We start from the raw sequence: 23613 nt of genomic DNA, 5'->3' as shown, positions 1-23613 counted from the left end.
ACCTGCAGGGAGCATCTGGGCCCTGGGTAGAAATGTACCCCATCCCTGGGTGCTCGCTGGGGACCCAGGGGTGGGGCCCCTCGGCTGTGGGTGTCTGGCGGTCACTGGGCTCCTGGCTCCTAGGGACACGGCGGCCACCTGCCTCCCCACCCCCTCGCCCATTCCCTCTCTCTCTGGGGCCCTATCTTCCCTTATATGGTGAAGGCAGTTCCTAGAGGAGGAGGGGGGGTGGGGACAAAGGTCGCTCTCCTCCAGCCAGCTTGCCACAACTCCCTGAGATCTCCCAGGTGACAGCTGCCTCCCCCAGACAGGTAAGGCCACCCTGCGGGGACCCAGCACCGTAGGTGGTGGGAGAGGACAGGACAGGGTCGGCTGCTTCCGGCGGGCAGCCCGGGGCCTCCTGCAACTTCTTGGCGCGGGGGTGAGAGAGAGGCTTGGCTCTCTGGAGAGTCTGGAAAGGGCAGGGAGCACAGGGTGGCCTCCCGGGCCTCTAACAGAAGGACAGTGTAGCTTCCACTCCAGACAACGGCCCTTTCCTACCCCCGCGCCGCCTGCCATCGGTCCCCACCCTGCGTTGGGTACCACCTGGCCCAGATTGCCCTGGACAGAGAAGGATCTGGGGACTTGTAGATATAAAACCCACCAGTCCTGGGCCACCAGGGAGCAGCTGGTCACCTTGACCTCCCTCTCCCCCTCCCCTGGCTCCCACCATCTCTTTGCTCATTTCTTCCTCATCTGAGATGTTTTTTTTCCTCTGCGTCTCCATTTCCTTGTCACTCCTGGGACCTCAGCGCTCTAGTCTCCTGGATACCAAAGTGTGAGCAACAGCCATCAGGGATGGAATGGGCAAAGACAGAAGCAGGGGCAGGGGGCTGGTGGTGGCAGGGCCCTGGGCTCCCGTCTACCCTCGGACTCCCTTGCAGGCATGCTATCCCACCTCTCCTCCACCGGACCCCTCCCCTCAGCCTCACCTGGCCCTGTAGCCCCATTCAGCTGAAAGGAGGTGGGGCAGGGGAGTGGGGGCAAGTCCAGATTAGGATCTTGGGACATACTGACCACCCGCTTCCCAGGAAGCCTGTTCAGGTGCTCTTGGGTGGGGGTGAGGCTGAGTCTGCAGGCTGGAGGGCTGGGATATGTCACTCACTCTGCTCTCACTGGCCTAACAGAGCAGGAGCGTGTGCTTCGTTTCGAGGACTGCCACGTCCCTGTCCCACTCAGAACTGCGTGACTAGGGACAGAGAGCAGTGGGGGCACTCTGGAGCTCTTTGGAGCCTGAACTCCCAGGACAATGGGGCAGCAGTTACAAAGGGAAGATGGGACGCAGGGGACAGCAGGAACCCTAATTCCATTCCTCCATGGCCCTAAGAAGGGCCACTCCTTTTATTCTGCAGTTCAGTATTTCTGCTTCAAGAATATTTATTGAGCACCTGTTATGTGCTGGGGGGCCTCCCAAGTGGTGCCAGGGGTAAAGAACCTGCCAGGCAATGCAGGAGACTAAAAGACACAGGTTCGATCCCTGGGTTGAGAAGATCCCCTGGAGGAGGGCATGGCAACCCACTCCAGTATTCTTGCCTGGAAAATTCCCTGGACAGAGAAGCCTGGTGGGCTACAGTCCATACGGTCTGCCAAGACCTGGGCATGACTGAAACGACTTAGCATGCAGCGTACTAGGAGCTGGGGGCTACATAGACAAACGCGTCTAGGTCCTTGACCTTGGGAACCTTAGATTTATAAAGAGATCCTATCACCATCATGTGGTCAGGGGACCAAGAGAGGCATCTTTTGGCCAGGATGGCTTGGGGTCCCTGAGGACGGGTCTCTTGTCTAACTTGAGGATTCTAGGAAGGCATCTTGGAAGAAATGAGCCCTAAGTTGAGTCCAGAAGAGCATGGGAGTGTTGGCCGAGTGAAGAAAGGTGGGGAGTGCATTGGAAAGGAAAATGAAAGGAAAAGAAAGAACATGAGGGGAGAGTGAGAAGCAGCATGGGGTGAGTGGGGGTGGCCAGGGCCAGTGAATCATGTGCTGTTACCAGAAGCAGAGAGGGATGGGGGCGTGTTGGAAGACAGGACAGGGAAGGCTTCGGAGTGTGCATCAATGGCTGACTTCGGGGTCTGGGAGTGATGGTGCCCTTCACTGAGGTGGGGACAGAGGAGCGAGGGGACCAGGAGTGAGTGGGGAGCCAGTGAATTCAAGTTGAGGGAGAAGACATCACATATTCAAACCCAGGACTGTGCTGTGGGCAATGGGGGGTCGGCATGGGCCCCCTACTCCTCCCAGCAGTTCAGGAGATGCAAGGCTGGAGTGGGTCCACCGGAGTGGGGGTGGTGCGGGACAGAGGCATCCGCTCTAACCAGAGTCTACGAGGCAGGAGCAGCTGGCAGGCATCCATGGGGTACTCTTACAGTGCGAGTCCAACTCTTGGGGCAGCTCCCCCAGAATCCCCATGCCCACCTTTTCCCTCTTCAGGCTACTGGAGGCCCCCAATCCTGATTTCTCTCTAGGGAGGCAGAGCGCCAACTTTTTCAAACCCCTGCTCCCGAGTCTCCACTGATCTGATGAACAAGAAGGGCCTCATTTTGTCTGCCCTCTTTTGCTCTTGCTGATCCCTCCTAGATTCAGAGCACATCCCTGATGGGACTTTATTACTTTTTTTATTTTTAATTTATTTATGTTGTGCCCCACTGCATGGCATGTGGGATCTTAGCTCCCCAACCAAGGATCGAACCTGTGCCCCCTGCAGTGGAAGTTCAGTCTGAACCCCTGGACCACCAGGGAACTCCCCCAGTGGGACTTTAGAGACCACCTGGTCATCGACTGCCCACTCATAGGTGAAGATACACGCCATGTTCGCACAGCAAGTGAGCGGTTGATCCGTTTTGGCAAAGAGAGGGATGTGAACAAAAGTGGTGATTGAAGTAAGAGGAAACATTTTCTTCATTAGTACCCAGATTGGTTCAACTGAACAAGGAGTCCTGGGAGCCCTGAGGTCTCCATGGGTTGAGAAATGTCTCTTGGAGGAGGCCCTGACCCACAGGGATATCAGACGGGACCCAGGCATTAGGGGCTACTACAGGTGCGGCGCTGGTCATCCGCAGGTGGCCCTAATTTGCTGGAGGGGGCGCTAATCAGAGGCTGGGCAGGAAGACGTTGCCCCCAAATTCCACAATGCCAGGGAGAAGGGGGTCACCCTTTAGGAGTCAGAAGAGGGAGTTTACCAACAGTAAAAAGCCAGGTCATTGTTCCAAGGGGTGACTCAGAGTCCAGGTGCAAGGAGAGATTAGATAGATTCCAGCTGTCAGAGCCCGGCGGTGGGGGCCACGTCATCGTTCATTCATTATTCATCGGTTCAAGGAGCGTTCATGGAGGGCAGCTCCAAGCCAGGCTGGGTGGTAGGCTCGGTGGGGAATGGGATGGCCTCCAGACTGGGAGGGAGGGGCAGGAAACCTGGGACAAAAATTACTGGGGACAAGTGGCTCTCCTCCCTAGCTCATCAGAGTCACTGGGGAGTTTTGAAAGCACCTCTGGGTCGCCTCCCCAAAGGCAGAAAATAAAGTGCCCAAGCCTGGGCCCCACCCTGACCTAATTAAATCAGAATCCCTGGGGGTATGATATAGCTTGAGCATCAGAGCACCAGTGTTGTTTAAAGCTCCCTAGGTGATTCTGATGAGCACTTGGAGTAAAGAACATAGCTTGAGGTCAAAGGAAAAGAGCCATAAAAGACAGCATGAAAGAAGATAGGGGAGAGATTTCTTCAAGCTCAGTGGGTGGAGGGCGGTTCCCAGTGGGAAAGGTTCACTCATTCATTCATTCACTCATTTATTCCCTCATCCATCCACTTAATCACTTTTACCCACAAACTCAGCCAACCACCCAACCACCTGACCATCCACCCACACACACACTCAACAAAGTTCCAGCAGAGCTGGAAGCTGGGGATTTAGCACTGAACAAACACGGCCCCACCCCGGTGGGGTCCACATCTTGTGGGCCACCAGAACAGTAATTGAGGGGTGTTTGAGGGTTCGGACTTCCCTTGTGGCTCAGCTGGTAAAGAATCCACCTGCAATGCAGGAGACCTGGGTTCAATCCCTGGGTTGAGAAGATCCGCTGGAGAAGGAATTCTCTTCTGGCCTAGAGAATTCCATGGAATTTAAAGTCCATGGGGTCACAAAGAGTCGGGGACATGACTGAGCACTTTCACTTTCACTTGAGGGTTGGGGGTAGCAAGAAATAGGAAATTGCTGCATACACTTTTCTATTGTGATAAAATACACTGAATATAAGACTTACCATTTTAACCACTTTAAAGCAAACAATTCGGGGACATTCAATACATTCAAAATTCTGTGCAGCCATCACCGCTGTCTAGTTCCAGAATATTTTCATCATCCCAAATGGAAACTCCACACACACAAGGGGTTACTTCTCTTTCCTCCCTTCTCCGCAGTCCCTGACAACCACTAATCGCTTGCTGTCTCTATTGATTTGCCTGTTCTGGACACTTCATGTAAATGCAGTCGTGCAAAACAGGGCCATTGTGTCTGGCTTCTTTCACTTGGCATCATGTGTCCAAGGTTCATCAATGCTGCAACATTTGTATCGTGCTTAATTCCTTCTTATGGCTGAGTACTATTCCATTGTGTGGACAGACCACCGTTTGTTGATCTAGTCGTCTGTTGATGGACATTTGGGTTGTTTTCACCTTTTGGCTCTTGTGAATAGAGCTGCTATGAAACTTCATGTACAAGTTTTGTTTGAACACCTGTTTTTTTTTCTTCAATTCTTTTGAGCATGTATACTTTTCAACCCTTGTTTATTCTTTGCTTAAAAAAATAAACTCTGTATGATATATTTTTTATATTTTATATATATTTTAGCCAGGCATGGCTTTGATCAAACATTTTCAGGCAGCCATCGTTTGGGGCTGCGTCAAGAAGGACCTTGCGTGCCAGGCTTAGGAGTGGGACCTTTTTGCAGTAGGTGATAGGGAGTCAGGAAAGGAGTTTGAACAAGAGTGACAAGATCAGAGCCCGGTGGGAAGTCTGGAGGTGGGACCACCCCACCCCCGGCCAGTGAGGGCCCAGGGTGGGGACCTTTTTAAAGGCCCTGAGCTCTGGCCTCCTGGCCCTGTGGGGAGCTCTCCAGGGCTGGGCTGGAAGAGCGGCCCCTGAAAGCCAGGGTTCCCAGATCCTCTTCTTGCTCCCACGCCACTTCACCCCTAGGCTCATCCGCCATGACCAAACTGAGCGCTCAAGTCAAAGGCTCCCTCAACGTCACCACGCCTGGGGTGCAGATATGGAGGCTCGAGGTGAGGATACTGCCTGGTCACAGGGCGGGCTCTGCGGCTGGGGATGGACTGTCCTCCACCCTGCCCTGCTGGGGTGTGAGTCCCTGGTGCCAACCCCACCTCCTCCTCAGGCATCAACCCCCCCTCATCCTCCTTCCCCTCCCTGCCCTCCTCATACTCATTCTCCTGGTCGGTTTGCTCTTCCTCTCCCAGCTCTCCGTTTGGTTAAAGGGAGGCAGGGAAGCTGGGGGTCCTGGGTGGTCAACCCCTTCTCTCCTTAGGCCATGCAGATGGTGCCTGTTCCTTCCAACTCCTTCGGCAGCTTCTTCGATGGTGACTGCTATGTAATCCTGGCTGTGAGTGGGGAATGGGCAGGGGAGGGGGCGCAGCAGAGAGCAAAGCTTAGGGCAGCAACAGGAGGAACCGTGAAGCTGGGGGAAATGGGGACTGCTGCCCAGCTTCATCCCTAGATAGTGTTCAGTTGGCGTTCCCAGCCTAGCCGTAGCACCAGAGGGTCAGAGATGTAAGAGCCTCTCACTGCCCTTGAACCACTGAGCTCCCAGCTGGAGTGACCCTCTGGATTTACAGTCTTGGGGGAGCTTCTGAACTGGTGGGATGTCACTCTACGTTGAGTCCATGTTCCCAAAATTCACAGTCAACTTCATTTGACTCTCTTGGTTTCTTCTGCATCCTGTATCATTAATGCATTTGTACTTTCACTGATTTGCTTTTAGAATTTAAATCCATTTATTAAAAAATTTAATTCAGTGTCATTATCACAAATGGAAAGCAGTGTCCCGTTTCACAAACAGAAAGTAGCTATAAAATATTTCCATAATCAGGGATTTCCTGGAGGACCGGTGGTTAAGACTCCACACTTCCACTGCAAGGGACGTGGATTCTATCCCTGGTTAGGGAACTAAGATCCTGTATGCTGAGAGGGGTGGACCAAAAAAAATTTCCAAAGTCATTTCACTGTATACCACCAAGCCACCTCCCATGGTGTGCACATAACTTTGGAAAATGCTGCCATAGTCCAACCAAGTTATTTCCAAGGCCCAGGGGAAGACACCTACCCTATGTCTCAGAGGGTCTGAGAGAACTACAGCACAATGCAGGGCTCCTGACCACTCGTCCCATGAACTCCTCCATGCCACGCTCCCCTGTGGTGCTGGCCCCACACGTTCAGGAGAACATGTGAAGCAGGGAGGCGGGGAGAGGGCTGTGGGAGCCCAGGGCCTTGGGTCCACTGGACGTGTCCTCTCCCCAGATCCACAAGACGGGCAGCAACCTGTCCTATGACATTCATTACTGGATCGGCCAGGCCTCGTCCCAGGACGAGCAAGGGGCGGCTGCCATCTACACCACGCAGATGGACGACTTTCTGAAGGGCCGGGCCGTCCAGCACCGTGAGGTCCAGGGCAACGAGAGCGAGACCTTCCGAGGCTACTTCAAGCAGGGCATTGTGTACGGAGCCGCACGCTACAGGCTCGGGAGTGGAGCCAGGGCTGGGAGGGCCACCTGAGGCTGGGGGGCAGGCCTGGGGCTGGGAAGGGAGCCTGAGGCTGTGTGGGGAGCCCATGAGGGTCATTTCTGTTCACCTTTCCATTCCCCGCCCCTGTCTCTGCTGCTGCCCTATCCCTGGTCTTCAGCCTTGAGTTTGAGAGGAGAAACAATTCTGTCTTCAGCATCTCCCCTCTTCCCTTCGCTTCAGCCCCCTGTCCTGTCCTCGCACATGGCCCTATTACCATACACCCACCTTTTGCAGGCCTCTCAGCAGGGCAAGGACTAGGGTGAGGCAAGCGAGGCACCTAGGGTATAAACTCCAAGAAGGCACGCACTGCCAGGGTCATGCAAACGGAGGTGATAGAGTGACCTTGCACTTGCATGGCCCTGAGAGTGAGTGCCTTTTTGGGGTTTGTGCCCCCAAGGCTTCAGGCACCCCTTTACTCCCAGCCCTCAAATGGGCCCTGTGGCAACCACATACCCAGGATCTGGGAGGACGGGGGCCCTGTCACACCTCCCAGCCTGCTCCCTTGGGTCAGTTCACCTCTCCTCACAGGATCCGGAAAGGGGGCGTGGCTTCTGGCATGAAGCAAGTGGAGACCAACTCCTATGACATCCAGCGGCTGCTCCACGTCAAGGGCAAGAGGAATGTGGTGGCGGGAGAGGTGGGCACCAACCAGGGCTCAGGGTGCACGGTCTCCTCTCCTCCAACCCACTGCCTTGCCTGGGCATAGGGCAGAGGCTGAGGAGGGGTGAGGGGCAGGGAAGGGGTCGGGGAGAGATTGATGGATGATGGACAGGGTCTGAGTGGGGTCTGCGCCTGCCCCATGGCTCCCCAGGTGGAGATGTCCTGGAAGAGTTTCAACCGTGGGGATGTTTTCCTCCTGGACCTTGGGAAGCTCATCATACAGTGGAATGGGCCGGAGAGTAACCGCATGGAGAGACTCAGGGTAACCCCGCCCTGTGCCGCCCACCCAAAATCCCACCCTGCCCCTCCCTGCTCCTGCCCCCAGCACCTGGCTCCCTCCCACACTTGCCAGACTGCTGCCGCGCCTCCACCGGCCCACATTTCCTCAGCGCCCTCTTCCCTGATTGTCTGGGGTGCTGTGTTTGAAGGCGGATCTGAGTCTCCACGTGTGTGCAGTGAGGTATGCGTGCTGGGGTCTGCATGCCTGCACCGTGGTGGGTCCACTAATGTCTGATGAGTCCCTGCTGTGTGGCAGATACTGTGCCCAGCATTGGGAGCCAGTGGTCAATGAAACGGGCAGAGCTCCGCCCTGGCTCTGGCCTCCAGTGGGATATCCAAGAGGGGAGACAGACATCAAGGGAATATTGGAGAAGTAAGGGGTGGGGAGTGTGGCTCTCAGGGTTAGGAAGGGTCTAAGAAGGCTTCTGGAAGGAGGGGGGTGGGGGGGAGAGGGCCCTAAGGGAGGAGAGAAGTGGATGGTGGGCAACCTCCCAGCTCAGACAAAGCCCTAGGCACTTTAGGGAGTTTGGAAAGGAGGGTGGGTGGGTCTCAACAGGACGTGCTATGTGGTCAGGAAGCTGTGTGAGAGGGTTGAGGTTTGTTCTCAGTGCCTGGGACGCTGTTGAAGCGCCCTCTGACTTCTGAGGGGCGAGGGGAGTGGACGGGCTGAGGGCACATGCCTAGGTGAGGAGGGGGCTGGGAAGGTGGAATCACAGGACCTGCATGTCAGGTTGGGGGTGACAAGAGAGGAGAGAGACAGAAGTCAAAAGTTGTGCTTTTTGTGGGGATGGGTGGGGTCCCATTTTCTGAGATGGCAAGATCAGGGAGCAACAGAGTTGGGGAGAAAATCAAGGTTGGATTTGGGGCATCTTAAAATGGGGCTGTCTTGGGAGCTGGATAAATAGGGCTCGGCTGGAAACAGAAAGGTGGGCCTGGCGAGGTGGGCAGTGGGGTGAAGGGAGCCGTGGAGAGGGGAGGGGGCCGGAGTGGAAAGGCCAGGAACTGGAGAGGAGATGCTGGGCTGAGAGAGTGAGCCAGGCTGTGTGTGTGTGTGTGTGTGTGTGTGTGCACATGTGTGTGAGCCCATGTGAGGCTTTGTGTGTGTGTGAGTGTGTGTACACAGCTTTGGGGCAAAGAGACAGAACTGTGATCTTCAGGGCTCACCTCTCATGCAAAACTTTGAAGCAAAATCATAAATTTCAAACAATGTCAAAACCAAAGGCCTAGCAAGTCCCCCTACCACCCCCACCAGACCCCCTCTTGCTCATGAAGAAGACTGCTCTTCCTGAGGGTTTAGCTTGGCTTCCTGACACACACCTTAAAAGCCTGATCCCCTCCTTGAAAGGGAAGCACCGGGCAGGTGCCTCCCACTTTGGGGCTGCTGTGGGGGCCTGGGCTCTCCAGGTGTGGTTTGGGGTGGCGGACGCTGCCCTGTCCACCGCCCCCCGCCAGCCTTCATGCGTCCCGGGGCCTCCCTGCAGGGCATGAACCTGGCCAAGGAGATCCGCGACCAGGAGCGGGGTGGGCGCTCCTACGTGGGTGTGGTGGATGGGGAGAACGAGAAGGCCTCACCGCAGCTGATGGAGATCATGAACCACGTGCTGGGCCAGCGGAAGGAGCTGAAGGCCGCCGTGGCCGACACGGTGGTGGAGTCGGCCCTCAAGGCTGCCCTCAAGTTGTACCAGTGAGTGCCTGGCTGCGCGGGGCTCCTCCTGGCACAGGGGGTACCTCCTGGGGGAGGAAACCCCGGGACGAGGGTCCAGCATCCTCCTTGTCTAGCCACGTCTTTGTCCTGCAGTGTGTCTGACTCAGAGGGAAAGGTGGTGGTCAGAGAAATCGCCACACGGCCACTCACACAAGACTTGCTCAGTCACGAGGTGAGAGGGTCCGGAGTGCCCCCAGCCCCAGCTCCCCACTACCCACCCGCCCCCTGCCCACTTTCCCCCAGTGGGAGCAGCGCCAGGGTCCTGGGGTGGTCGGGGTGGGGGGCGCAAGAGGCAAACTTCTGTGTCTGCAGCTCCCCCAGCCTGCGCTTTCTCTCCCACCTCCAGGACTGTTACATTCTGGACCAGGGGGGCCTAAAGATCTATGTGTGGAAGGGGAAGAATGCCAACGCCCAGGAGAAGAAGGAAGCCATGAACCAGGCGCTGGTGGGTCTGGGCGTCAAGGAGGAGAACTTGGAGGAGGAGCAGAGAAGGCCACCCAGCAGGGAGAAGGCGGTGGGGGCCAATGGCCAGGGATGGCACTGGGCCTCACTTAGCTCCGGGGGGTCATCTTGGAGGTGCTCTGCACCCCAGGGAGGCAACCACCCGGCGACCCCAAGAATCGTCACAAAAAGGGAGCCTCCTCAGGAATTGCACCTTGATCTTGGCTCTGAAAAGGGAGGGAGAAACGGAGGCCGGCCTCCCTACAAGAAGCAGGGTGGGTCAGCATGCGGCTGAGGCCAAGTCAGAGTTTGGGGTCATTGTAGGAGCTGGAGTCAGTAACCTTGAGCTGGCTGGGGGTCAACGTTGGATTGGGGATTGGGCTCAAATTTGGAGATGGAGACTGGAGTCAGGTTTGGGTCAGATTTGGCCTTGGAGTCGGGGGTCTGAACTGGGTTTGGGGGTTAGTGTTAGATTCAGGGTTGAGGTCAGAGTTAGGTTTGAGGTGGAGTCTGGTGTGACCTGGGGTGGGAGTCAGCTGGATTAGGTTTGAGGTCAGCATTGGGACAGTGATTAGAGTCTGGTTTGGGCTTGGGACCAGGACAGGTTAGTGGTGGGTCTGGTTGGGGTTACAGCTTCGGCTCCTGTTGGGGGGTGGAGGCTGGGGGAGGGACACACCCCAGCCTCATCCTTCTCTTCCCAGAACTTTATCAAAGCGAAACAGTACCCACCGAACACACAGGTGGAGCTGCAGAACGACGGGGCCGAGTCAGCTGTCTTTCAGCAGCTCTTCCAGAAGTGGACAGTACCCAATCGGACCACTGGCCTGGGCAAAACCCACACCGTGGGCTCCGTGGGTGAGGGCTGGCCTGAGGCGGGGTGGGGCTGGAAGCGGGCAGTGGGGCCAGGAGAGCGCTGGACCTGACTCCTGCCCTCCTTCTTGAATACTCCTCTTGTGCACACTTCACCCTGACTCTGGGCTCCCCAGGTGGAGGGGCGTGGACACAAAGGGACTTGGATAAACTCAAGAGTTGTCACAAAAAGGGAGCTGAGAAAAACTTGCCTTTCATTTGGAGTAGTGTTGGGTCTCCTCGGAACCCAAACCCAAACAACTCCAGTCTTCGAGACAGTATTTGCTAAGGACAAGCTCCATGCCACGCACCCGGGGGAGGAGAAAATGTCCCTCCCCTGGCTGCTCTGGGAGGCCTCGACGAAACATGAGTCTTACAGGAGGGAGATAGGGTTCTGTGTTATAGCTCTGCCACTGGCTAACTGTGTGACCTGGGATAAGCTACCAAATCTCTCTAGCCTCAGTTGCCTCATCTGTAAAATGGGTCTAAGAATTGCAGCTCCTACTCTGGGCTGTTGTGAGAACCTGAGGGAACTCAGCTGGTGACACTGGGTGTCATGATTTCCCCCCTCACTCCAGCCAAGGTGGAACAGGTGAAGTTTGATGCCATGTCCATGCATGTCCAGCCTCAGGTGGCTGCCCAGCAGAAGATGGTGGACGATGGGAGTGGGGAGGTGCAGGTATGGCGCGGGGAGAGAGGCCCGGGCCGGGGGGCAGGGGTTGGTGGAGTCTGTCCCGGACCTCACACTAGCCTGGTACCGGCTCCAGATGTGGCGCATCGAGAACCTAGAACTGGTGCCTGTGGATACCAAGTGGCTGGGCCACTTCTTTGGGGGCGACTGCTACCTGCTGCTCTACACCTACCTCATCAACGAGAAGCAGCACTACCTGCTCTACATTTGGCAGGTCAGGCCCCACTCCACCCCGTTCAGAGCACAGCTGCTCAACCCCACTTCACCATACCCCTGCCAAGCGGCCATCGCCCTGGAGTTGAATACCTCTGGTGGTGGGTATCTTACCCCCTTTCCATCTTGGAACTGCTTTGGCCGGGGGAGCCCCCTGACACTGGGTACCCCCACTCACAGCCCTTCCCCTTTGGTTCTCTGAGTCTTCTTTCTAACTTCCGTGGCTTCTTGTGCCTTCTCTTCACCCGCTCTGACTGTGGGTTTCTATGTCCAGATGCGAGGGAGCGGGAGATGTTTGGGGGTGCTGGGGGTGAGTAGGGGGTAGTCGTAGTGTTCCCTCAAGAAAGGTGCAGTAAGTGGGAGAGGAGGTTGGGGGTCAAGGTGGGCTGGGGTGGACTGAGGCTGGAGAAAGATTAGGTGTGGAGCTCAGGGGGTGGGGTGGAGATTGGTGGGGAAGACAGTTGGGTTTAGGGCCAGTCGGAATTGGATATGAAGTTAGAACTGGGGGCTGGCCTCATCTCACCCCTCCTACCCTGCACATCCCCAGGGCAGCCAGGCCAGCCAGGACGAAATCACAGCCTCTGCCTATCAAGCTGTCATCCTGGACCAGAAGTACAACAATGAACTGGTCCAGATCCGGGTCCCGATGGGCAAAGAGCCGCCTCACCTCATGTCCATCTTCAAGGGACGCATGGTGGTCTACCAGGTGTGGCAGTGAGGTGGGGTGGGCTCCGGGAAACAGGGAAGAGGACATGGGGTGGGGGACCGGGCTAGGGGGTAGCCCACTCTTCCTGGAAGGGGACTGTTTGAGGCTCCATCACCTATGTGCAATGGAAATAGAAACAACTACTCAGTAGTTTTAAAAATCCATTTAATAAACACTTAACATGTATAAGACTATTACTCTCTACACCCCAACTCCTCTCTAGATGAAAAAAGAAGTTATGTTGGATAGATTTGCTGAACGAGGAACCTAAGGTGCACTGGCACTTTTTTTTTTTAAACTTTTCCTTTTGTATTGGCGTGCAGCCAATTAACAATGTTGTGAGAGTTTCAGGTGGACAGCAAAGGGACAGCCATACATGTACATGTATCCATTCTCCCCCAGACGCCCCTCCCATCCAGTCTGCCAAATAACATGGAGCAGACTTCCCTGTTGAAATAACCATTCCTTGCATTCCTTTAGCACTAACCTACGTATTGAACACTTACTAAGTACACAGCCCTCTGCAAAGCACCGAGGGGGAGAAGAATGCCGTGCAAACGCTGTTCACCATCTGGTTGAACAAGCAGTGAATCAACAGCCCAAGGCACTGTGTGCTTCAGTTCAGTTCAGTTCAGTTGCTCAGTCATGTCCGACTCTTTTGACCCCATGGACTGCAGCATGCCAGGCCTCCCTGTCCATCACCGGATCCTGGCATTTACTCAAACTCATGTCCATTGAGTCAGTGATGCCATACAACTATCTCATCCTCTGTCATCCCCTTCTCCTCCTGCCTTCAATCTTTCCCAGCATCAGGGTCTTTTCAATGAGTCAGTTCTTTGTATCAAGTGGCCAAAGTATTGGAGCTTCAACTTCAGCATCAGTCCTTCCAATGAATATTCAGGACTGATTTCCTTTAGAATTGATTGGTTTGATCTCTTTGCGGTCCAAGGGACTCTCAAGAGTCTTCTCCAATACCACAGTTCAAAAGCATCAATTCTTTGGTGCTCAGCTTTCTTTATAGTTCAACTCTCACATCCATACTTGACCACTGGAAAAACCACAGCCTTGACTAGACGGACCTCTGTTGACAAAGTAATGTCTCTGCTTTTTAATATGCTGTCTAGGTTGGTCATAGCTTTTCTTCCAAGGAGCAAGCATCTTTTAATTTCATGGCTACAGTCACCATCTGCAGTGATTTTGGAGCCCCCCAAAAAATAAAGTCTGTCATTGTTTCCACTGTTTCCCCATCTATTTGCCATGAAGTGATGGGACTGGATGCCATGATCTTAGTTTTCTGAATGTTGAGTTTTAAGCCAACTTTCTCCTCTTTCACTTTCATCAAGAGGCTCTTTAATTCTTCTTTGCTTTCTGCCATAAGGTTAGTGGTGCCATATGCATATCTGAGGTTATTGATATTTATCCCGGCAATCTTGATTCTAGCTTGTGCTTCATCCAGTCCAGCATTTCTCATGATGTACTCTGCATATAAATTAAATAAGCAGGGTGACAATATACAGCCTTGACGCACTCCTTTCCCGATTTGAAACTAGTCTGTTGTTCCACATATGCTTAAATGCCAGAAATACGTTGCATTCAGAGGGGTGTGTGAACACAATGATCAGCGAACAGGCAAAGAGTCCATGGTGGAAAGAGAGTTGGGAGGAGGTTTTGACATTGGGGTCAGAGCTCAGCAGAGGTCAAATGAGGGCGATGCAGAGGCCAGGACAAAGGCCCATGGAAAAGGCCCTGTGAGGAACCATGAGAAGCTTGGCTGAGCTAAATGGAGGGTTTGGAGAGAGCTGAGAGTGACCCTGGAAAGGCAGGTTGCCTCCTCATGTGAGGCCTCAAATGATCCCTTGAAAGTTGGGTTCTGGTCTGTGGACCTAGAATGGTTCTAGTCTGAACCAAGGTGTCAGGCAGGGAAGTGCCCGTACCCAAAGCAATGTTTTGGGAAGACTAGTCAGGGGATGGTGTATCAGAGGACCACATTTGCTAAGTAACTCCTGCCCATCTCTCCCTGCAGGGAGGCACATCCCGGGCCAACAACGTGGAGCCTGTGCCCTCCACCCGGCTATTCCAGGTCCGAGGAACCAGCGCCAACAACACCAAGGCCTTTGAGGTCCCACCCCGGGCCACCTCCCTCAACTCCAACGACGTCTTCATCCTCAAGACTCAGTCTTGCTCCTACCTGTGGTATGGGAAGGTGTGTGCAGAGTTGAATGGCCTCCCCCTACCCCCCATAGGTCCCGCCTCCTGGTTTCCCAGCTGCCTCTGGCCCCACCTCCCGCTTCCTTAACACTGGGTCTGGATCCCTATCCTCCGCCCCTGTGTCTGAGTAGGTCTTTCTCATTCTGTTTGTCTCTGGTGACTCCTGTCTGTCCTGTGTTGGTCCATCTTCATGGTGTTTTTTTTAAACCCTTGCCTGAGATCGACAGGCGCACAATGCCGTATTTATTTATGGCTGCTCTGGGTCTTCATTGCCACATGCAGGCTACTGTCTAGTTGTGGTGCAGAGGCTTCCCATTGCGGTGGCTTCTCTTGCACAGGCTCTCGGCACACGGGCTTCAGTAGTTGCAGCACTGGGGCTCAGCAGTTGTGACCTGCCGGTTCTAGGGCTTGAGGGCTTCAGTCGTTGCAGCACAGAGGATCGCTAGTTGTGGCTCTTGGGCTCTAGAGCTCAAGCTCAGTAGTTGTGGTACATGAGCCAATTTGCTCCGTGGCATGTGGGATCTTCCTGGACCAGGATTCGAATCCGTGTTCCCTGCACTGACAGGCAGATTCTTATCCATGATGCCACCAGGGAAGTCCATTAAAAAAAAATTTATTTACTTATATGACTGTGCTGGATCTTAGTTGCAACATGTGTGCTCAAGGTCCCTGATCAGGGATCAAACCCAGGCCCCCTGCATTTTGAGCACAGAGTGTTAGCCACTGGACCACCAGGGAATTCCCCTGTCTTGGGCTCTCTCACTCCCCCTGTGTGTGCCTGTCGCTGCCTCCTCCTTTTTCTCTGTCATGAGGACTCAGTCTCTGGGAGGCCTCCACCTCTCCACTGGGAGGGCAGTCTCCCTTGCCTCCTCTGCCATCCTTTGGAGCATCAAGGATGCTGAGCTGTGTGCACAGGGCCTTGATCCAGGAGAGCCTCTCAGGCCCGGGAGCCCTAGGCCAGTGAATATGGTGGAAGGAGGGGGAGACGGGGCACTGGAGGTGGACTCTCCCAGCACAGCCACCCGCTCTTTTTCCAGGGTTGCAGCGGGGATGAGCGGGAGATGGCCAAGATGGTTGCTGACACTGTCTCCCGGACCGAGAAGCAAGTGGTGGTGGAAGGGCAGGAGCCAGCCAACTTTTGGATGGCCCTGGGCGGGAAGGCCCCCTATGCCAGCACCAAGAGGTAACTCCCAGGTCCCTCGACCTCCAGCTCACCTTCTGAGGCTGGAGAGCCTCCCAGCCCCTCTACCCGCATCACCCAGAGCCTGCAGCAGGCGTGGATTGAGGACTCTGCGTGTCGGGCTTACAGGGCTACCAGATGATGAAGGGGCAGCCGGGGCTCTGGGAGCCTCTTGGCATGGGGGCTGTGTCTGTGCTACTTACTGTGGAATGCCCAGGGCCTGGGGTGGATATTTCCTGTAAAGGGAGCTCACACCCAGAGGAGGCAGCTCAAGGAGAGGGGCAGGACTCTAGGTGTGCCCTTTGGGAGGAAGATGCCAGGGTCCCATCAGCCACTGTCCTTCCACGCTGCCACAGGACCAGATGCTGAGGAACACAAGTTGTAAGCCTAGTTTTCTGAAGAACGTCCATGATCCACCATATCCCCAGTTCAAAAGCAAAAGGGCATGTACTATATTAGCAGCAGGAGCTATAGAGGAAAGATATCAGGAAGAACTCCCTAACAGGACTATAGAAGAGCCCACTGAAATGCTTGTCCTGGGAGAGTAGTGGGAATTTCTGCTTTGGAGGGCTCCTGGACTCTTGGTAGGATGGGGGACTTTTGGTGTGATCAGAAGAAAGAGCATTTTCCTAGGAGATGAGCTTTCCAACACAATTTCCTTTCTGCCTTGTAGGCTGCAGGAGGAAAACTTGGTCATCACTCCCCGGCTCTTTGAATGTTCCAACCAGACTGGGCGCTTCCAGGCCACAGAGATCCCTGACTTCAATCAGGATGACTTGGAAGAGGATGATGTTTTCCTGCTAGATGTTTGGGACCAGGTAGTTTTGAGGCCTGGGGACCTCCCTTCTGACAACACTCATCCCCAGGGCCAAGATATAGCTTTAAGGATAGGTAAGGTTTGATGTTTTCTTGACTTCCACATACATTCTTCCTGAGATTGGTGTTACGAACAGCAGGAGCATAAGAAAGAGGGCAGGTAGGAGAAGAGGATGCGCAGTGGGGCTGCAGGGCACCACGTATACTTCTCCCAAAGTCCAGTTGATTTCATGAGGCAGAGGAGTGTTTCTGGGGTCTTTGGCTCTGGAGAGGCTGAGAGTCACACATCTACAGAATGTCGAAGTAGAGGGCATCTGTCCAACCGTAATTTCCAGAGGCAAAGTCAAGGCCAGATGGGGCCTGCCCAAGGTCAGGGTTCACAGCAGGATGTCTGAGCCTGGGTGAGCTGAGGGAGGACAGGGGAGACTGACTCTGGGATGCTCCACAGGTCTTTTTCTGGATTGGGAAGAATGCCAATGAGGACGAGAAGAAAGCCGCAGCCACCACGGTGCAGGAATATCTCAAGACCCACCCCAGCGGCCGAGACCTTGAGACCCCCATAATTGTGGTGAAGCAAGGGCACGAGCCCCCCACCTTCACGGGCTGGTTCCTGGCTTGGGATCCCTTCAAGTGGAATGTGAGTGGCCCCAGCCCACCTGGTCCTCCCACCCCAGCACATTCTTCATGACACATACGAGGAGGCCAGGGTTGACGCCTGGGTTTTTCTGTCCATTGGGATAGATGACCTGTGATGTATTTGTAAAGGGGCTTGAAGAGACTTAGAATGGACAGTAAGGCTGCAGTAAGACTATGAGGCTCCCTGGTAAGGGAGAGGGAAGGAAGTCCATCAAAAATTTAGGCTCATGACAGTGTCTTGCTTGTACATGAGATTTAGCTCAAAGCTCTTGGACATTATTGGGAAGAGCTGTAACTGACGATTTAAATGCAAATGAATTGAAATTAAGCAAAAATCAAAGAATTGATTTCTCACAATTCTCACTAGCCATGTGTAGCTAGCTGGTGGTTGCCATACCGGACAACACAGAAAAAGAATGTCCATCATCATTGCGGAAACTTCTACGAGATGTCATTGGTGGCCCTCTAAACACATTAGTTCTAAAGGAACGTGTCTAAAGGCGTGTCTTCTAGCACTAAATTCTAAGCAAAATGGGCCCTATACGTGGTCCTGACCTGAGGAACAATGAAATAGACTTCCACAGAATTTTCCTAAACCGGCCCCAGAGAGAAGCAGAGGGCAGGTCCTCAAAATGGAGAAGGAAATGGCAACCCACTCCAGTATTCTTGCCTGGAAAACCCCATGGACAGAGGAGCCTGGTTGGCTACAGTCCATGGGGTCACAGAGAGTAGGACACGACTTAGCGACTAAACCACAAACCACAGTGAAGGTTTTCTGCAGGAAGAAGGAAAGCTAGGAAGAATGAGTGTTGCCCTGGTGGCTTTGGGTACACAAAATTGGTACAACAGATGAGATCTGGGAAACCGAGAGCTTAATTTCCTCAAATGCATTAAAAAAATTCAATGTTTAAAAAAAAAAAAAAATTCAATGTTTGATGAGCTAAGTTAAGTCTTGATGATGGAGCCCAACAAATCTCAAGTCTGCACACCTAGATGTGTCCAGAACTTCTCAAACCCAGGTCAGTGTCCCACATCAACAACTCTGGCAGGTCTTCCCCCCATCAGATCTGTGCTGGCTTCTCTCTCAGACTCATTCATCCATTCATTTACTCACTAGTTCATGCTGTCAGCATAGCTGGAACTTATAATGTGCCAAGCTTGCTGCCAGACCCTGGGATGTGGAGATGGGGCTCCCCATGGAGCCAAGTTCCCCTCTACTCCTTTCACTCCCCTGTGACAGTGTCCCCTCCAGGCTCTGAGGGGAGCTCCCCAGTTCTCCAGGACCCCCATGTCCCCCACAGTGTGGGTAGGGTTTCCAAGGCTGCGTGCAGCTTCTTAAACTCAGAGGGTGGGGAAAGATCATACTCTCCATCTCCATGGTGGGCTGAGTGGGGCAAATAGTCCCTTGCCCCAGCCAGTTACCTGTCAGCCCTTCATGCTCATCCTTACCATTCAACCTGGTTTTTCAAGGACAGCCTCCAGTCTCCCCCTGATTCCCCCTTCCCCTTCTCATCGCCCCTCGGTCCTAGAGCAGTCTTCTTTCAACGCCTGAAGGAAAATGGTCCTGACTCCTCTGCTGAAACCCAGGTCTAATTTGTCACTTACTTTTTTTTTTTTTAATTTGTCACTTACTTTATATGCAGAACTCTAAATCCTATGAGGACCTGAAGGCGGAACTTGGAAACTCTGGGGACTGGGGCCAGATCACTGCTGTGAGTATGGGGCAGGTGGAAGGGGCCCCCACAGTGTCCACTGACAGTGGTCAGACCCATGAAAGCTCAGAAAGCTCCAGAGAAGGTGCCAGGGTCTTCTGCTTTCTTTCCATCATTTTCTCCTTCTTCTGGAAGTTCTTCTTGTTGTTTAACTTCAAGTCTTGCGCAGATTTGTCTCCTCCATTCCCTAGTGAAATGGCCCCCAAATTTTATCATGTGTAAGAGTCTGGGTGATGGGGAACTTGGGGGTGGGGGAAGCTTATTGAAATGAAGATTCTGGGACTTCCCTGGTGGTACAGTGGTTAGGACTCCGTGCTTCCACTGCAGGAAGTACAGGTTCGATCCCTGGTCAGGGAACTAAGATCCCACAAGCTGTGTGCCCCCCATCCACACAAAGAAGGAAATCCCAAAGTCCCATTTCCTGAAATTCTGGTTTGGAGAATTGGGTTGAGACCCATTAATGTGTGTTTCTCACAAAGGGCCCAGGTAATTTGATCTAGTTAGTCCTCAGACCACACTTGGAGAAGTAATGATTTCTCTACTATCATCACCCTTCTCCAGGTAGAAAAACCTTCTTCGATCTTTCAGTTAGTTCATAGAAATGTGTTCAGCCTACAGGCTTAGAATGTGGAAATATGAAATCAAAGATGTTCACAGGCTTGCAGGGGAGATAAGACCAAGTAGACTGTGCAGAATTGTGGCCAGTACATGAGAGCAATTTCCCAAGCACACTGGGGTTATCAGCAGATAACATGTGAATTCCTCAGACCCACCCACAGCCTGGGAACCCCATGGCACTCAATTAACCCTTCTTGGTTGACTGATGGTGCAGGCGGGACAGTGTGGGTAGGTAGGTCAAGGCTAAGAGAATTTATGGTTGACAGTTTCATATCAGCTAAAAGAAGGTCATAAATGTCCAAGGTAGACCTCGAACATTAGGGGTAGCCATGGAGAAGTTTATAAGTCATAGAACAAAACAGTTTTGCTTATGTGTTTTCCAAAGCTGGTCATACAGCCAACCAGCTTTGGTTGAATATAGACTGCCAAGCTTTAGCTTGTGGATCCCGTCAATATGCCATGTTCTTATGAAGCGTGTGTGTATGTGTATGTGGACAGTGGGAGGTAGAGGTCATGGAAGGCTTATATTTTTTTGGTCACACTGCGCAGCTTGAGGGATCATGGTTCCCTGACCAGGGATTGAATGTGGGCCCTCAGCAGTGAAAGTGCTGGGTCCTCACTCCTGGACTGCAAGGAGCTCCACTGAGGGCTTCTAGAAGGTTCCCTAGGGTCATTGTTGACTTCAGAGAAAAATGCAGCCTGGGAGGCAGCCACAAACCCGCTGAAGTGACAGTGTTTTCTGTTTCTTCCCTAGGAGCTCACAAGCTCTAAACCGGATGTGTTCAATGCTAACAGCAACCTCAGTTCTGGACCTCTACCCATCTTTCCCCTGGAGCAGCTGGTGAACAAGACGGCAGAGGAGCTTCCCGAGGGGGTGGATCCCAGCCGAAGGGAGGTGGGTTAGAACCTGACTTAGTCAGAGATTTTTCCTTGAAAGATGAATGGGAATTATTCAGGCAGAGTGGGATATTCTCGGAGAAGGGAACAGTATACATGGAAGCCCAGAAGTAGGATGTAAGCACAGCTTGGGTGAAAGGGCAAGGTGGCCAGAGCAGGGGGTGTGTGGAGCTGGGGAGGGGCAGCTGTTGGGCGAAGGGGCCACTGGGACTTCTTTGTCGTGCTGCGGAGGGGGGTGTCCATCCTAAAAGTCAAGGGCAACTATTATGGGTGAAGCAAGGGAATGGCAGTCAGGTACATTTTTCAAAGCCCACTCTAGCTGCTCAGTGAAGAATGGACTTGCTAAGTCTCCTTTAGTCTTGTCCGACTCTTGGTGACCCTATGGACTGCAGCCTGTCAGGCTCCTCTGTCCATGGGATTCTCCAGGCAAGAATACTGGAGTGCGTTACCATGCCCTCCTCCAGGGGATCTTCCCAACCCAGAGATCAAACCTATGTCTCTTATACCTCCTGCACTGGCAGGCAGGTTCTCTACCACGAGCCCCATCTGAGAAGCCCAAGAATGGGTGGGGATGGGTGGAGATGGTTTAGAGAAATATTTAGATTAAATCAGCAACACTTGGTAATGACTGGATAAAGGTCATAAGAGGGGGGTAATTGTGTCATTTTCTGAGATTAAAAAAACCCTGGGTCAGACCCAGCTTAAGACAGGGACAATCATGAGTTTAGTGGCACTGGGGAGACATCCAGGTTGAAGTATCATTACGTGTATGGTGGGCAGGCAATTCAGAGGCGTGCCAGGGAGACTAGTCAGCACTGGGTCCCTCAGGTAGAGCAGTTGCTGTCTGTGTGGACCGCTTGGAGGAGAGAGTTTGGTAAGAAGGGCATGTTTAAAAAAAACACATTTCTAATATTCATTCTCTCTTCATGAAGATCCAAAATAGGCTGCAAATCTAGCTTGAGAGGGTATTGAGAGAAAATTTACCCTGTGTACAATAAACCATAAAGAAGCCTTTGGGATGAATTAAGGAACCTGTAGATGTGAGTTGGCTATTTCCTCCAGGAACATCTGTTAAGGGTTTGGGTCCAATATACACATAAGTGTATTGTTTCTACAACATTTGCATCCTTCTTGTCACCTTTAGACCCCTTTATGCATTCCCTGTGTCTTCACTGTAATATTGGGATGATCCTAATAGCATATATTATTCTTAATAATATTACAAATATTATTTCCCCAGCTCTTGGTACATAGGAAGTGTTCTGTACATGTAAGCTGTTATTGTCATTGCTTGTTTTACACCTGAGAAAACTCAGATCCAGAGCAGGGAAGTGACTTTCCCAGTTAGTAGCCAAGTCAGAGCAAGATTCAGGTCTTCTGAGTTCCACTCTTACTGTCGTATCACATAACACACAGAAAGTATTTCTAAAGGGAAGGGCAGCCAATATTATTGGACCAGGTGATTAAAAGGAGGCTAAATAATGTACTTTGTTGGTAAGGCTGTGGAACAACATATGTTACTTTGCTGTGAGGGCAGAATGTTACCACTCCTGTAGAGGGGAGTTTTGCAATATCTAATAAAATATGCATTAGCCTTAAAAAAAAAAAAAAATAGATCACTAATTTTGAATATAAGAAACAGAATCAGGACAACCCCACCATGGTAGAAGTGGTCTGAAAGGCTTAGATTCTTTTAAAAATTTTGTTGTCACTGATGATTAAATTGTGGGAGTAGTGTACAATCTTATAGAAGAGCTGAGAGTTCCAGGATAAGTGGGGAGAGTGCACACGCTCTCTGGCTGCTCCAAACTCAGAAGGGAGGGCCAGTAACAGTGAACAGTGGGGTGGTGGGTCTTGCTGCAGGCAGTAGCAAGAAAGGCAATCTGAGTACCCATGACTAAACCACAGACAGGCGGATGTGGGCATGGGTGAGGCTAGTAATCAGCTGGCAGGACCGCAGGGTTCAAGAACAGGACCAGTGGAAAGATACAAGTCCACTGGGATGGGCAGTCCCTGCTATCTTGCCTGGGGGTCAGAGTCCAGAAGTCTCAACCAAGCTGCAGAGCCAGCTTGGGTGGGACAGAGGGCAGCTAAAGCATTTGCAGACCGTGGACACAACCACCATAGCTGTCAGGGACCTTCTTCCAAAACAAAGTGCTCCACCACCCTGCCTGGGGGATTGGGGAGGACTCCCAGGAGCCTTGAGCAGAAAATGCCCAGAGGTGGGAGGCAAAGGATAACAGGTTAGAAAACCGGAGCTTCAGATCCACCTGAGTTTGAACTCCATCTAAAGGTGTTTACCAAGAAGCTGTTCAGTTCAACCTGGGCTTGAACTCCACCTACAGGTGTTAACCATAAAGAAGCTATTCAATTCAGGGCTCTGCAGGAGTCAAAGAAACTTTTTCCAGGGCAATCCTTCAGAGAACAGCCCCAGATTGAAAAGAAATGCCACCTCCCCTCTCCCTGTCCCTCGCCACGTTGCCTCTTTTTGCTCATCATCTGATTTCTGTCACACCTCTGTGACTCATCAGAGCTAACTCTAAGCAAGAAGCTGACCCTCTGGTCCCTCTCCTCTTCTAGGAGCACCTGTCCATTGATGATTTCACCCTGGCCTTGGGGATGACTCCTTCTGCCTTCTCGGCTCTGCCTCGATGGAAGCAACAAAACCTCAAGAAAGAAAAAGGACTGTTTTGAGAAGCAAAAGTAACTTGTAGTTTAAAGTAGTACCCTACCCTGCTTGCAGAGCTTCGTTTTGTTATTATTGCTATCAGTGAAGTGAATCAATTGAAAGTGGAAACCTGCAGTCTGTGGTGATGCCACTTGTTTAGTAACCTACCTGTTCCTCCAGAAATATGATTCCTCTATAAGGAGACTGTGGTCCTAATTTCAGCTCTCAGGAAGTTGGCTGCACTGTTTTTATCCAGAGATGTTGCATCACTTTCAAAGCATTCTGCTCTAGTGCTTTCCCTTCTGAGAGGAGCAACCCAGCACTCCATGGAACCTTAGTAATGGCGAGCCTCCCCTAGGCTTTTATCATGGCTCATCTTTAATTATGGCAGGTGGGCTGAAGCATTTTTCAGTTTTACATCTTTCCCAGAGTAATGGCTTTTCCTTTTCACACGTATTTTCTTACAGCCTTCCTCAGGTGATAAGTTAAAGAGACTTGTTCTTTGGAAGAGCT

General features: G+C 52.6%; 1 protein-coding gene across 1 annotated transcript; it reads left to right on the top strand.

Moving 5' to 3' along the window:
* The first annotated feature begins 235 nt into the window (after positions 1–235).
* Positions 236–23223, top strand: VIL1 (villin 1). The gene is made up of 20 exons (XM_043444573.1): positions 236–311; positions 5223–5308; positions 5569–5643; positions 6558–6754; positions 7350–7458; positions 7633–7743; positions 9242–9444; positions 9559–9637; positions 9812–9910; positions 10608–10761; positions 11334–11434; positions 11523–11660; positions 12207–12365; positions 14389–14568; positions 15611–15756; positions 16427–16571; positions 17018–17206; positions 18849–18917; positions 20290–20430; positions 23013–23223. The coding sequence occupies exons 2-20, from the start codon at positions 5234–5236 to the stop codon at positions 23124–23126; spliced, it is 2484 nt and encodes an 827-aa protein (XP_043300508.1). The 5' UTR covers positions 236–311; positions 5223–5233; the 3' UTR covers positions 23127–23223.
* The last annotated feature ends 390 nt before the right edge of the window (positions 23224–23613 follow it).

This window comes from Cervus canadensis, chromosome 24, assembly GCF_019320065.1.
Source record: "Cervus canadensis isolate Bull #8, Minnesota chromosome 24, ASM1932006v1, whole genome shotgun sequence".
Taxonomy (NCBI): domain Eukaryota; kingdom Metazoa; phylum Chordata; class Mammalia; order Artiodactyla; family Cervidae; genus Cervus; species Cervus canadensis.
Note: the sequence above shows the minus strand (reverse complement) of the source record. Positions and strands in the feature narration are given on the sequence as shown.